The following is a 14,699-nucleotide window of genomic DNA, read 5'->3' as shown; positions in this document are numbered from 1 at the left end:
AATGGCAACAGAAAGCCCATCCTTCAGAGTTTCAAAGGCTTCCAGCCCTACGGGGGCAACATGGCCCCACGAATCATGTCTTACAACGTGTTACCAGAATAAAGGTCGCTCAGCTTTAAGGTATTTCCCCTCACACAGTTTTCCAAACACACCCCCTCTTCAGCGTGCCCTGTAAGATGGCATTACAGCAGCAGCGGTCAGGAGTGTGCCTGCCTGTCCCTCCCCTGCTGCTCAGCTGCAGCTTTTTCTGCAGCAATCCGTGCTTTGGTCAGCACAAAGCCCCATCACAGCAGTCCCTTCTGTAAGCCTTTAAATCAACTTGGGAGTTTTAGGTAGGTATAAGCTGGGGGAGCTCGTATTGCCAGAACTTTTCCAGTTAGTTTTGGTGCTGGATTGTCTCCAAATTCAATTTAAGGCATGAATCTATTGCATCGAAGTAACCTGGGACCTTCCAACCTGAGAGGGACTTTTGCTGTTGCACTTAGTAGAAGACCTCTGTTCTTTTTACTCAGTTCTCCATGGTCTGGAATAGCACAGATCTTGTAGTACTCAGCACATCCTACTTGTCTGCAGGTGGGGACTGATAGGAGGGAGGATTAGCTCTGTAAAGCAGGTCTGAGATTGCTGTAGGGTTAGCTGCTTTAAGCAGACACCTTTTTTAATTTTTGCCTTCAATTGCTTCCAAAATAGCCTCAGTAGAAGACTGAGGGTTTGTGCTGTGGAGACCTCCTGGGAATGCTGCAGCTGGGATCTCATTTTCCCAGGGCTTGCTGTTAGTTCTGCTTTAAGATAGAGTGTCTTCCTGTCTTTCTCAGGTTTATATTCCCTTAGAGCATGAAGATAAATTCAATCCATGTCCAAGGTGCCCTCGGAGACTCATAAGCATTACAGCCTGCAAGGAAGCAGAATGCTTGGAAATAACAGAACATCTGGTAGAAGCAGTGGTTGGAGACAGTAAGTCCAGTGGGCTGTGTGAGTCCTTTCCAAATTAAAACCATGTGGTTGGATGTGGCTAGGAGTAGATCTGGCACTGGGAGTGTCATAAGGGAAGGTTTTGTTCTGGGAGTATGAAGAGGATCCATGAAAAATCTTTATTGGGTAGGGTCTTCCACAGCGTAATACAGAGGTGTTGCATGTAAGTATTAAAGTGTCATCCAGAAATTAATTTCTGGATAGAATAGATAGATACTTACATCTTTGTTTAAGGGATGTCATGGAAACCAGTTGAATGGTGAAGTGTAGAGAGAACTTGAGGAACAGTGGTGGCAGAGGGAGCTGTGACATGGTAGGATCACTACAGGCACTGAACAGTTCTTCATGTTCTTGTGCTCTTTACTGGTTCTTGACATTTGGCTTCATGGCCCTAAAAAAAAAAAAAAAAAAAAAAAAAGAAAAGGTTGAAATAGTAACTTCAGTGTTATACCATGCCAGAAAATAAACCTTTCTTGCATTATGTGGACTTCGTTTCTTAAAGTACTTTCAGAAGGAGTCTTTACATGCTGCTGCTTTTTTCTTCTGCTGTCATTTGTCATGTATGCAGCAAAGGTAAAATTTCTTAAAGGAAAAATAAAATAAATTTGGCAATGCTAGTGATTTAAAACAAACCAACCAACCCACACAACAAAGCATTCTTTGAACAGCAAATTATTTTGGTTCAGATATTTCATCTCAAAGATCTCCAGCCATTCTTTTCTATCTCTCTGTCTAAACTTGTCATTTCTCTTCCGCATGCACTCCAATATCTTAAAGGGATTTTTAGTACTGGAGAGAAAGAGGAAAGCAGACAAGCTGTTGTAATCTTGCCTCCTCTTGAACTTTTCTGGAGGGTACTACCCAGCATCACAGAATAGTTGAACTACTGTCTGCACTGTATTTTCCTGCCCGTGGGGTGCCCATTCTGCAGGGTGACATTTCCTCCCTTTTTGATGAGAAGCTGACTGCAATGTCACTGTTACAGGTCTTGGTGACAGTCCTTCCATTCCCATAGCCAACAGCTGGGCAGGCCCGGGGATCTAGGAAAGGCCTGCTGTAAATGCTGATACTGCAGCTCCCCGTCACACTTTTCTTTCCCCCGTGTGTGAGAGCCCTCAGTCATTGCTCACTCATGAATGAAAATTGTGCTTAGGCTTTTGCATGGAGCTTGAGCTCAAGTTAAATTGCTAAGTAGTGAGAACTAGTTGGATTTTTCAGACTATTTTGGTATTTGCAAGATTGTTGGATCTTGCCACCTGAAGCTATTTCTTATATATTTGTCCATGTCGTATTTTCGATCTGTCTTAAATTTTCTGTTTATTCCATGACGTGCATATCTCAGTTTTTAAGAGAGGGTGTGTTAAACTTTGGATTCAGTCCTTCTTCCACACGTGCTCAAATCCCTGAATTAGCAGGAAGTTTGCCATGGCAAGACTACCGCAGCATCAGCATCTGCTCAGCTGATCTGCTGTGTCGCGCTGTTTCCCAAGGGCGAGTGGCGGTATCCCTGCGGCCACACAGGGATATGGATGTTGTGTTGTTCAGTGCCTCTGGAAAGGTGGCTGCTTCGCACCGTGAGTTGTCAGCACGGATGCATTTTTTGAGTACGTAACCTTTTCTTTGTAGTTCCCTAGGTTGTCACAGTGGTTATCTGATACTTGCATCCTGCAGGCCTTGCCAAGAAAGATTACAGGGAGTTCAGCTCGTTAATTTGTTGCACAGCAGAGGCTGTAATGAGAACCAACGGAATCTGTGAAATGGGCTGTTCTGGGATGCGCTGTGAGGGCGGCCAGAATGTGTCTGAGATTCACAGAAAAAAAAAAAAAAAAGTCTTTGCATCTTGGTAATGAATGCCAATTTCTCTGAAGAGCACTGTCACCTTCAGTAATAACCTGCCAGTGCTACGTGTGCCAGCTCTGAGTCGCCTTGTGCACGAGGTCTGCTGGCAGCCCTGGCCCCAGCCCTGGTACAAACCTTCTCAGCTCTGGTTTACTTCACTGTTGAAAAATTACACTATCATTCATCATGCAAATTCAAGGTGTTTTGAGTGCATTGGTGGCACACTGACATTTTGTCACCACAAATTCTGTGAATCTTTAACAATTTGGGGGACTGGGATTCTTGCGGTTCATGAGAAATACCTAGAAGCATCCCAAAAGGTAAAAATGAGTATCCTTATTCTGTGGGATTCTTTTTGTTTTTAAAATAAATAAATAAATAAAGGGAAAAAAAGAAAAAACCACTTTGTAGAGTGTGGAGCTAACTAGTTTCTCCTTGGGAAAAAAAAATCAGGTAATCAGTTGGCCAATTAAGTGGATCATCTGCTGTCAGCAGAACAGATAGCTTTTAGGACACATTGTTTGTCACGGTCTATTTCTGAGTTCAGACTACGTTGCCTGTTATCGATCTCTTAGTGCTAAATTCACAGGAAAGAGCAAAGATCAGAATTAAGCTTTTCTTTTAGCAATGGTGATGCTCACTGGTGAACATGTAAATTGTTTTTTTGGGGGGAATGGCTCTTAACTGCACTTAACAAGTTCAGCTCTCAACAGGGATACTGAATTTCACAGCCTTTCACAGAAGCCCTGCACCTTGTTAAGAGCTTTTGGTGTCTTCTGTTAGAGATGCTTTTTGCCTTTCTTGTCCTCCTAACAGCATCTTGGAAGGCAGTTGATTTTGTAGTGGTCCTTCAGGTAATTTACTTTCAGATAAATTATACATGAGCTTGACTTCCAAGTGCAAGGCTGTTATGCAGCCACTGCTGCCCCATTTCTTAACTTCAGACTCAACAATTTATTTCCTATAGTTTTGCTAAAGGCAGTGGGATGAGGTGGAGTGTGTGTTTATTCATAATTTTTGTAACCTCACATATTTATTTCTGTTAGCTCTTTGATTTAAACAGCAGCAGATTGAATGGTCAAAGGTTAGGCTGGATAGGGTGGAGTTTTCCCACAGCTGCTGATGGCTTTCTGATCCCACTGTTTACATATCCAGTCCCTCTGACGAGGGTGATGTATTCGACAGGAGAGCTTCTACTATTTTGGGAGCATGCTTAGCCTGGAGCTCTCGATCCCTCCCTTAGAAACCTTTGGAAAACAGTCACTGGCGACTTTAGGGTGCAATCAGGCCAGCACTCAGATATGTCCTTGGTGCTTGCAGATTTCAGTACAGCTGTACATACACTGAAAGCTGAGCGTGTGCTGAAGTGGGCCTGTGGTTGAGATCTCAAGGTTATTTTCACTTAATAGATACTATGCAGGCTCAGGAGCAGGAGATGGGATCAGCCAGTTTTTTACCTTATGGGGGTGATCCAAAGGAAACCAAAGTTTGAGTCACTTTGAAAGAGCCTTTCCCTTGAAAGCACAAGGTCTCCCGTGTAAGCAGATTTTCTCTCTGTGTGTGTGCTTTTTGTGCAAAATGGTTGTGGTTTTTTCCCAATAACAATATTTTGCATGGAGCTGTGTTATCTACGTGGAAATCTGCACAAGTTCTCGTTGATAAGTGCAACATGAAGCTGAAGCATGTCTGTTCAACTGAATATATTTATGGCAGTTTTATTCATTTGTTTTAAATCACGGGAAATCAACTACTCTTAAACAATATTATGCAGCGTATGCTTATTCTTGGATTTTACTAAGCCAATGTGTTGTAAATGGGAAGAATTTTTGAAGTGCATTTTTACAAAATGCCCCAGGAAAGAAAAGGATGCACAGGACTGTACACCTAATGTCTGGACCTATTGTCTAGGTACAGTCAAAACCACCTGATAATTTTTAATGTAGTTGCTTTTGGCTTCCTGGCAACTGGTCTCAGTACATTCCTAGAGAGTGTGCTTTATAGGTCAAAGTCGAACTTGGAAATGCTATGGAGACAAATTCTGCTCTTCAGACACAAGACACAACTCAGCAGCAAATTGGAAAGGAATTGAGAACTCCGACATGAGATTTGACATTTCTGAGGTTTATGCAGGACACTCTGCTTGCGAATGGCCTTCTAGGGGCTGACCTTCCTCTGTATCATCAAATTATCTGTCACTAACCAATACTGGGTGCCTCAGAGGGAGTGGTATGTGTTTTGTTTCTGTCCTTCCCAAAATTCTTATTTGAGGAATAGTCTAATAATTGTTCCCTTAAATCTAAACAAAGAAGAAAGAAAACTCTTCTAGAACCTGCAGGGTAATCGCCTGTATTTGTTTGTATTCATTAGCATCTATTGCTTGAAGATTTTCATGGTTATAGCTGCATATTAAAACACAGGGTTTTAATGCAGCAACAGAACATTTTAACAGAAAGCTGTAATTAATAAGGCAACTGACCCAAGACACTCACTTCATTGACTTTACTCTATTTTTTTTATCTTAAAAGACCAATTCTGAGAAGTACTACAATAAATGGCTAACATAATTCTCCTTGCCAGTCAAAGTCACTCTATCAGTTTAATGAGAAATCTTTAACATAAGAAGTTTAGAGGTTTTGAGTTTGTTTCCAGTAGTTCCCATAGTTTCCCATAGGATCCTACTGGACAAAATGTCCACCATACAGCTAAATAAAAACATCATACGATGGGTGAGCAATTGGCTAACGGGCAGGGCCCAAAGGGTTATGGTAAATGGAGCTGCATCAGGCTGGCGGGCGGTCACCAGTGGGGTCCCTCAAGGCTCCATTTTAGGGCCGGTACTTTTCAATATTTTTATAAACGATCTGGATGTAGGAATAGAGGGTATTTTGAGCAAGTTTGCTGATGACACCAAACTTGGAGGAGTTGTGGACTCAAATGAGGGCGTAAAGGCCTTACAGAGGGATCTGGACAGGTTGGAGAGCTGGGCGATCACCAACCGCATGAAGTTCAATAAGAGCAAGTGCCGGGTCCTGCACCTGGGACGGGGAAACCCTGGCTGCACGTACAGACTGGGCGATGAGACGCTGGAGAGCAGCCTAGAAGAGAGGGATCTGGGGGTCGTGGTAGACAGCAAGTTGAATATGAGCCAGCAGTGTGCCCTGGCAGCCAGGAGGGCCAACCGTGTCCTGGGGTGCATCAAGCACGGCATCGCTAGTAGGTCAAGGGAGGTGATTGTCCCACTCTACTCTGCGCTGGTGCGGCCTCACCTCGAGTACTGTGTGCAGTTCTGGGCACCACGGTATAAAAAGGACATGAAACTGTTGGAAAGTGTCCAGAGGAGGGCTACGAAGATGGTGAAAGGCCTGGAGGGGAAGACGTACGAAGAACGGCTGAGGTCACTGGGCCTGTTCAGCCTGGAGAAGAGGAGGCTGAGGGGAGACCTCATCACAGTCTACAACTTCCTCGTAAGGGGGTGTCGAGAGGCAGGAGACCTTTTCTCCATTAACACTAGTGACAGGACCCGCGGGAACGGGGTTAAGCTGAGGCAGGGGAAATTTAGGCTGGACGTCAGGAGGGGGTTCTTCACAGAGAGGGTGGTTGCACACTGGAACAGGCTCCCCAGGGAAGTGGTCACTGCACCGAGCCTGTCTGAATTTAAGAAGAGATTGGACTGTGCACTTAGGCACATGGTCTGAACTTTTGGGTAGACCTGTGCGGTGTCAAGAGTTGGACTTGATGATCCTTAAGGGTCCCTTCCAACTCAGGATATTCTATGATTCTATGATTCTATGAGTTCCTATGCCTTTAAGCCCATTTGTGTGCAGGTGAGGTTTTGGAAATATTTCAGATGTTATTGAATGGAGTGAGTGAGCACTGAGCAATTTTGTAAAAATGTTTATACTGACAAATTTGCTGAACATATCTATACAAAAATGCAAATTATGAGTGAAGACATTCTTACAAGTGTAAGACTGTTGCTCTGTAACTGTGAGAGCCACACGGGATCCTGCTTGTGTGCAGACAGTGGGGAGCATCGTGAAGATAGTGATGGCTGGATGGTGGGCATGCCTAGAGTACAGGGGCTGAACTTAGGATGTGTAGTGTTGTATGACTTGAGGAAGGGTGAATGATACAGCAGGTGCAGGGGGACTGCAGAAAATCAGCTCCTGGGGTAGTTTGTGCTGCAAAGGGTTTGGGAACTGCAGATTCTGGTGTCTCAAAGCGGGTCCCCCGGCTGCGGGGAAGCTGCTCCCCGGTGTGTGCCTGAGGGCTGTGCACAAACCTCCAGCAAGAAAACTTGCTCACCTTGAGACTCCCCTTCTGCCTGGAAACCGTGCAGGCGGCAGAAGTCCCTTCAATGGCAGAAGGCAGAGAACTGGGGAAGTATTGCCAGTGGCCAGGGAAATAGGAGGGAAAGCAGTTGTAAGAAGTGTTTTGCTAGGAACTACATCCTTGAATAATGTTTTAAAAATATTTTTATAGCTATTGGATAGTTTGCATAGTAACAGAGTAGCTGGAAATCGCACAGAGAAAAAGAATGATTTGCAATATTTATAATTATTGTGAAATGTTTTGAATTGATAATACATGGAGAAAAACTTAAATTTAGTTGCTGCACTAAAACCACAGAAAGCTTTGCAGGCAGTTGGATTTACATCCCACGGTAAGTAGGTACTTGGTATTAAAAACACAGTCACATGTGTACAAGTATTTTCTCCAAAGGAGTTAGAAAATATGCCCTAAAGAAAATATCTTTGGCTTTCTTGCCTGGTTATCCACTTTTCAGTGATGTCTTGTGGTCCTGTTTCACAGAAAGTACCAGAACAACTACTTTGTAAAGCAGATGGAGAGATGAGCAAGTGTAAGGAAGGTTAGGGCTGAGCAGAGCAGCCGCAAGAGCCATGCAGTTGTGCACACAGCTGAGATGGGCTTCTCTGCCTGGTGAGAACATCCTTTGGCAAAGGACACTAAAACTTGCAGACAGGAAAGCCCAGACTCTCCTGGGTGTGTATCTCAGAGGTCTGACTCGCAACTGTTGTTTGGTTTCTTTTTTTTTCTTTTTTTTTTTTTTTTCACTTGAAGTATTTAAGATTACAGAGAAGAGGCAGAGTTGAGGCAGGATGCTCATCTGTGGAGCACCTAGGTTTCACAACTGAATAGCACCTCCTCGCACCAGCAGCAAGTTGCTGGGATCTGGAGGGGAGTTTAAGAGCTACAAAAGTCACTTATGAAAACTTGGTATCTGTAATGCTGCAATCAGTCAAGTCACCATCGTTACGTTTTATTGCTCAGCAGGGAAATGAATGGTGGGAAGGGATAATGTGTTTTGAGGTTCAGAAGAACATGAATTATATTTACATAAACATCTCTATAATTTATGCACTTGTGGAATGGCCAGAGAAAACTTATTTATTTTTTTTTTTATTGTAATTTTTCTGCAGGATCCTTCAAACCAAAAATGTGGAAGAAAGAAAACTGTGTCCTTCAGCAGCATGCCATCAGAGAAGAAAATAAGCAGCGCCAGTGACTGTATCAGCTTTATGCAGGCTGGGTGTGAACTGAAGAAAGTTCGTCCAAATTCCCGGATTTATAACCGTTTTTTTACTCTGGATCCTGACCTGCAGGCTCTTCGCTGGGAGCCTTCCAAGAAGGACCTTGAGAAAGCCAAGCTTGATATTTCTGCTATAAAAGAAATCAGACTAGGGAAGAACACAGAAACATTCAGGAATAATGGACTTGCAGATCAGATTTCTGAGGACTGTGCTTTGTCGGTAATTCATGGTGAGAACTATGAGTCCCTCGACCTGGTTGCCAATTCAGCTGATGTGGCCAATATTTGGGTATCAGGATTAAGGTACTTGGTTTCTCGTAGCAAACAACCCCTGGATTTGATGGAAAGCAGCCACAATACCCCACGATTTGCCTGGCTAAAAACTGTATTTGAAGCAGCAGATGTTGATGGTAACGGCATAATGTTAGAAGATACATCTGTGGAGCTAATAAAGAAGCTTAACCCCACCTTAAAGGAATCAAAGATTAGATTGAAATTTAAGGAAATCCAGAAAAGCAAAGAGAAACTGACAACACGAGTAACAAAAGAGGAATTCTGCGAAGCATTCAGCGAACTTTGCACAAGACCTGAAGTTTATTTCTTACTTGTGCAGATATCTAAAAACAAGGAGTACCTAGATGCCAATGATCTCATGTTGTTTTTAGAGGCTGAGCAAGGAGTAACCCACATAACAGAAGAAATGTGTCTAGATATTATACGCAGGTACGAGCTTTCTCAAGAAGGACGATTGAAAGGTTTTCTTGCAATTGATGGATTTACTCAGTATTTGTTGTCCCCAGAATGTGATATTTTTGACCCAGAGCACAAAAAGGTTGTCCAAGACATGACACAGCCTTTGTCCCATTACTACATCAATTCATCCCACAATACATACCTGATAGAAGACCAGCTGAGAGGACCAGCTGATATCAATGGTTACGTAAGAGCTTTAAAGATGAGCTGTCGGAGTATTGAACTAGACATCTGTGATGGCCCAGATAACGAGCCCATTATTTGTAACCGTAACAACATGACATCGCCACTTTCCTTTCGAAGTGTTATTGAGGTGATAAACAAATTGGCCTTCTTTGCTTCAGATTACCCCCTTATTCTCTGCTTGGGGAACCACTGCTCAGTACATCAACAGAAGTTAGTGGTACAGCACATGAAAAGGATCTTTGGAAACAAACTCTACACAGAGACACCTTTATCCTCAGAAGCCTACCTTCCCTCACCTGAGAAACTGAAAATGAAGATCATTGTGAAGGGGAAGAAGCTGCCCTGTGACCAGGATATATTAGAAGGAGAAGTCACAGATGAAGATGAAGAAGCTGAAATATCCCGGAGACTGTCAGAGGACTTCTCAAGGGAACCGAAGCTTATCTGGCTCTGCAAAGAGTTGTCTGACTTGGTGTCTCTATGCAAATCTGTCCAATACAAAGACTTTGAGACATCCATGAAAGCTCAGAATTACTGGGAAATCTGTTCCTTTAGTGAGGCAGAAGCCAGTCGGATTGCAAATGAATACCCTGAAGATTTTGTCAACTACAACAAGAAGTTTCTCTCCAGGGTGTACCCAAGTGCTATGAGGATAGACTCTAGTAACTTAAATCCTCAAGATTTTTGGAACTGTGGTTGCCAGATAGTGGCAATGAACTATCAGACCCCAGGGCCCATGATGGACCTGCACACCGGCTGGTTCCTACAGAACGGGGGATGTGGGTACGTTCTCAGGCCTTCGGTCATGCGTGATGAAGTGTCTTATTTCAGTGCGAATACAAAGGGCATTGTTCCGGGGGTCTCTCCCCAAGTCCTCCATGTCAAAATAATCAGTGGTCAGAATTTCCCAAAGCCCAAGGGTGCATGTGCAAAAGGGGATGTCATAGATCCCTATGTTTGCATAGAAATCCATGGGATTCCTGCAGATTGCACCGAGCAAAGAACTAAAACTGTTCAGCAAAACAGTGATAACCCCATTTTTGATGAGAGCTTTGAGTTCCAGATCAATCTACCGGAGCTGGCCATGATCCGTTTTGTTGTTTTGGATGATGACTACATCGGGGATGAGTTCATAGGCCAGTACACCATCCCGCTGGAGTGCCTGCAGCCCGGATACAGGCACATACCGCTGCGGTCTTTCGTCGGCGATATCATGGAGCACGTTACCCTCTTCGTGCACATTGCAATAACCAATCGCAGCGGAGGCGGAAAGGCCCAAAAGCGCAGCCTCTCTGTGAGAATAGGAAAGAAAGCCAGGGAGTACACCATGCTGAGGAACACCGGTCTCAAGACTATTGATGACATCTTTAAGCTGGCCGTGCATCCGCTCCGAGAGGCCACCGACTTGAGAGAAAACATGCAGGTATGGCCGTCCTGTGCGCTGGCGTGTGCTGGGCGTGGAAGCAGAGATTCCAGTGAAAGCTGCCGGGAGGGCAAACTCGCTGGATCTGGTGAAGCTTCGGGCCCACAGCCATTGTCAGCTTTTAACTGCACATCAGCGGGCTGATAGCTGCGGGTGCTAACTAGCAAGCAGGTGTGGGATTAGGCAAAAATGTTTTAAAAATCGATGTCCCTTCTGAACACACGCTTTGCTGGTTTTATTTGAGGAAACAGAACAGAGGGTACATTTGTGTCCCCAGGCCTCGGGTCTTAAATAACTTAATTTCCTCGCTGTTCCTGGAAAATGTCAGTAAGCTTTTGTTTTGCTAACTCAGTGAGGGTTATGCTGTTTTTTTTTTTTTTTCTGTCTTGAGTATAAGAAAGAGTGATGGATGTGTCATTAAGGTCTTGTCTACACCAGAGAAACCCACCGTGCTAAGAGCAGCATATTTCCCTGGGCGCCTGTTGCCACTGTTCACCCAAGGGCTGCAAATGTTTCACCCACACAACTGGAGGCCACTTGGGCTGTAATTTCCTCCCTGCTAAATAGCCGTGTTGCCTTGGCTGGCCGAGTGCCTGCACAGACACCTCTGACACATCTTGGCTCAGTCGCTCTCCAGGCACATGCAGGTGCTGGCACTCAGCACAGCTCCCCCACCTTGGTGGTCAGCGGGAGCTGATGTTGCAGCATGGCCAAGCCTGACCAGTGCTGGCTTCTGCTCTGGTGGGCGATTGTGCAGCTCTGGTAAGGGTCACCTCAGTTCAGAGGTCCGGGCGCTGCCTAGAAACAAAACTGAGTAGCATTAAACAATGAGTTTTCTCTAATAAATAGCTGAAATCAGCCACAACTATCTCCTTGGTAAAGACACAAAAATGATTCATTTTTCTTTCCAGAAAACAGGAGGAAAACGCATAGCATTTCATTGACCCCACTCTTCTGGACAGAGTCTAAAGCAAATTAAATGTTGGCAGCTGGAGAAGTTTACAAAATGACATAAGTTTTAAATCACTCCCAAAGGAATAGTCTAAGCATATTTTTAAGAATGGGAAACTCTTCCCAGCCTTTCCTTTCCTGCGGGTCTTGAAAGTACCAAGTTTGAACCGCTGACTCCACCTTCTGTCTAGGTCAGGATTATATCTGTGAACTGTAGGAAATGAAATGTTCTTTGACTTTGACCGAGGAATAGCATTAATCTGCCTGCCAAATGAAATTTCAGTACGGTGTCTGAAATTTCTTGTTCTTGGGAATGCTCTGTAAAGACACAGTCATTACCTTTAACTGCATGCTAATGTATTTGATTAATGAGAGAAGTCTCTGTTAATTAGCTGGGCATTCTTCTGATGACTTTTTTCAGGAAGATGTGGGGTAACATTTACAAGGTATGGATTGTTATAATATTGTCTTGCTTAAATTTTGTGTGTCTTGGTCACTCCTGGTATGACTCAAGAGAAGCTCAATTATGAGGGTGAGTCAGCCATCCATCCACTGACTTGATAAATAAATAAATTCTGGCATGTTGGTTTGGTTTGACCTGTATATCCTGTATTGATTTTCTTACATGCGACGTAAGAAGGAGAAAAGAGTGTTTGTGTTTCTTTGTGATGTGGAAATGCAAGGCTGAAAACAAAGTGTGTTTTTCCTGCTTGTCTTTCCCATGGGAAATATGAGGTCTGTCAAACTTGTTCTTGCTGGAGGATGATAATGATAGGAGAACGAGGTGATTACAGCATCAAAAGCAATTGGAGTCGGAACAGCTGAGGAGAGAAATAGCATTTTAGGCTGGTGGTTTAATGTGCTGGGGACCAAAGCATGTCCCTATTGGAGCTGGATTTGTAATGCAGAGTAACTGCAGAACTGGCCACTGGGATATCCCCAGCAATGTTGTCTTGTGGACGTCTTGAGCACGCAAAACAAAACTCTGACAATCCTCTGAATGCTAGCCTGACCCTTCTGGCTTCAAGGCATGCCTGTGCTTGTATGTGGGCACACAGTAGAAAGGAGAAGCAGGAAGGCACTGCCTGGGTCTTAGCAGGTGGGTAGCTGATGGCAAGTGGGGATAAGTGCTCAGGTGTTTCTCTTCCTTCCCCCAGAACGCCATGGTGTCCGTCAAAGAGCTGTGCGGGCTCCCGCCCATCGCGAGCCTGAAGCAGTGCATCCTGACCCTGTCCTCGCGGCTGGTGAGCAGCGAGAACACGCCCTCTGTTATCCTCTGCATGAAGGATGCGTTTCCTTACCTAGAGCCTCTGGGTACCATGCCTGACGTGCAGAAAAAGGTCCTGGCTGCATATGACCTGGTAGGTGCTTCCCACTGCTACCCGTGGCCTTCCCCAAGGCTGTGAAAGTGGCCGACTGTTTGCTGGCTTTCACGCACCTTGAAGTTTCTGTGAAGTGAAGGGAGCTGTTCAAACGACTTCAGCTATGCAAAATTGACCTTTTATTGTCCAAATTGCCACACTGAGCTTTTTGTTGTTTATTTTTTTCTTTAAACACAGTTGTGACTAGCACAGGTTGGCACTTGAGGAGGGACTTTGTTTATAAAAATAGCAGCCATTCAGCATGTACCAGCAGCTGTTTGTTTTTGTCCTTGAGAGAAGGCACAAGATTTGTGTGTTTCCTTTTGCTTCCCTCCCCTCAGCAGTGGGCAAGGCCGTCAGACAGGGAGGCGCAGTGTGAGAGTACCCAGGCAAAGCTGAGCCATCCCCCTCCTGACGCCTTTTGGCAGCACCCTAAGTAATGCCTGTGTCCCTGCTAAACCAAGTAAATGGCACTCTTGGAGAGAGAGAACGCCGTTGGAAGAGAAGTTTTAAAATGCTGACTATTTTGTGGGAGGAAGGCAAGGGCAATATGGTATGGAAATACTTGTGAAATATAAAGAGATGAGCTAAGGTAAGTTGAGGCAAATACTGCTGGTCAGCCTTGTGTGCTGAGCACATATATCACAGCTACTTGTGACTGAGTATCAGCTGCATGCGACTTCGATCGGCAGTAGTTGCTCTCACGTTGTGACTCTCAGGTTATTAGACTGCCCCATGACTTCCCATCCTTAGATCCGCATCAACTGATAGAAAGCTGTGTAGTTCTGTGAAACATGACTTAAATAAATCAAAATGCATGTTCAGCGCACCAGCAGTTATTTCCACATCTTGCGTTTGTAAGGAATGAAATGGCAAGTACCTTTGGGGACATCAAATTGCTTCCAGAGACCCTGAAGTGCTGCAAAGAGTGATTGCATCTTTGACCAGCTATTCTGTGTGCCAAATGCTCTCCTCTCCATCTCAGTTTTTGCTGCTATAACACACTCTGCAAGAGAAAATCAGCTGGGAGGAGGGGGAAAAAGGAAACACTAATATAATTAAAAGACATACTAAAATACTCTGAAAAAACTTTGCGTTCCTTCCAGGTAGTTTATCTTACTTGGAGGTAATAAAGCTGTGGTAATAAAATACCAGCTGTACCAATATCAGAAGGAGGATTTGAAGACCTGCCAGCTGCCATGTTTTAGATTTTACTTTTTTGTATGGAGTTGTTACATGGTGTGATGTTTGTTTGAAAGAGCAAATACCACAAAGGTAGGACATTTTTTCATATTGGGAGGCCTGGTTATAGAGATTTAACAAAATGAATATGCCATCTCTTAACTTTGTAATTATGTACTGAAGAGTTTACATGGGACATTTCAAGGCCTCCTTGTGCTTTATAAAAAAACTTTTCAGTTTTAAATAGGTGAAAGGCCTCTTTTGGATGCAGATAAAAACACTTTTACAAATGGTGTTAGATGGTTGCTTTCAGGTGTGTCTCTGATGGAGGAAGATGTACCTCTAATGTCAGGATCTAGCACAAGGGCTTTAAAACTAGAGTGAAGGGAATTCTTCTGTGCCTTTGTAAAGGCTGATATGAGATGCAGTCCTGGTTAATGAGAACATATTACTTTAAAATATTGTTATTCATGTTGTCTGG

General features: G+C 44.0%; 1 protein-coding gene across 3 annotated transcripts in view; it reads left to right on the top strand.

The window, feature by feature from the left end:
* The window catches only part of PLCL1 (phospholipase C like 1 (inactive)), a 189,027-nt gene that overhangs the window by 138,722 nt on the left and 35,606 nt on the right, over positions 1–14,699 (top strand). For all 3 annotated transcript variants that reach the window (XM_082763097.1, XM_082763098.1, XM_082763099.1), the window contains exons 2-3: positions 8,253–10,724; positions 12,833–13,036. In XM_082763097.1, coding sequence (XP_082619223.1) covers positions 8,253–10,724; positions 12,833–13,036 — 2,676 coding nt within the window. The remainder of the gene's footprint in view (positions 1–8,252; positions 10,725–12,832; positions 13,037–14,699) is intronic.

This window comes from Aythya marila (genome assembly GCF_965140915.1).
Source record: "Aythya marila genome assembly, chromosome: 6".
Taxonomy (NCBI): Eukaryota; Metazoa; Chordata; class Aves; order Anseriformes; family Anatidae; genus Aythya; species Aythya marila.
The sequence above is the reverse complement of the archived record's forward strand: the minus strand, read 5'-3'. Positions and strand labels throughout refer to the sequence as shown.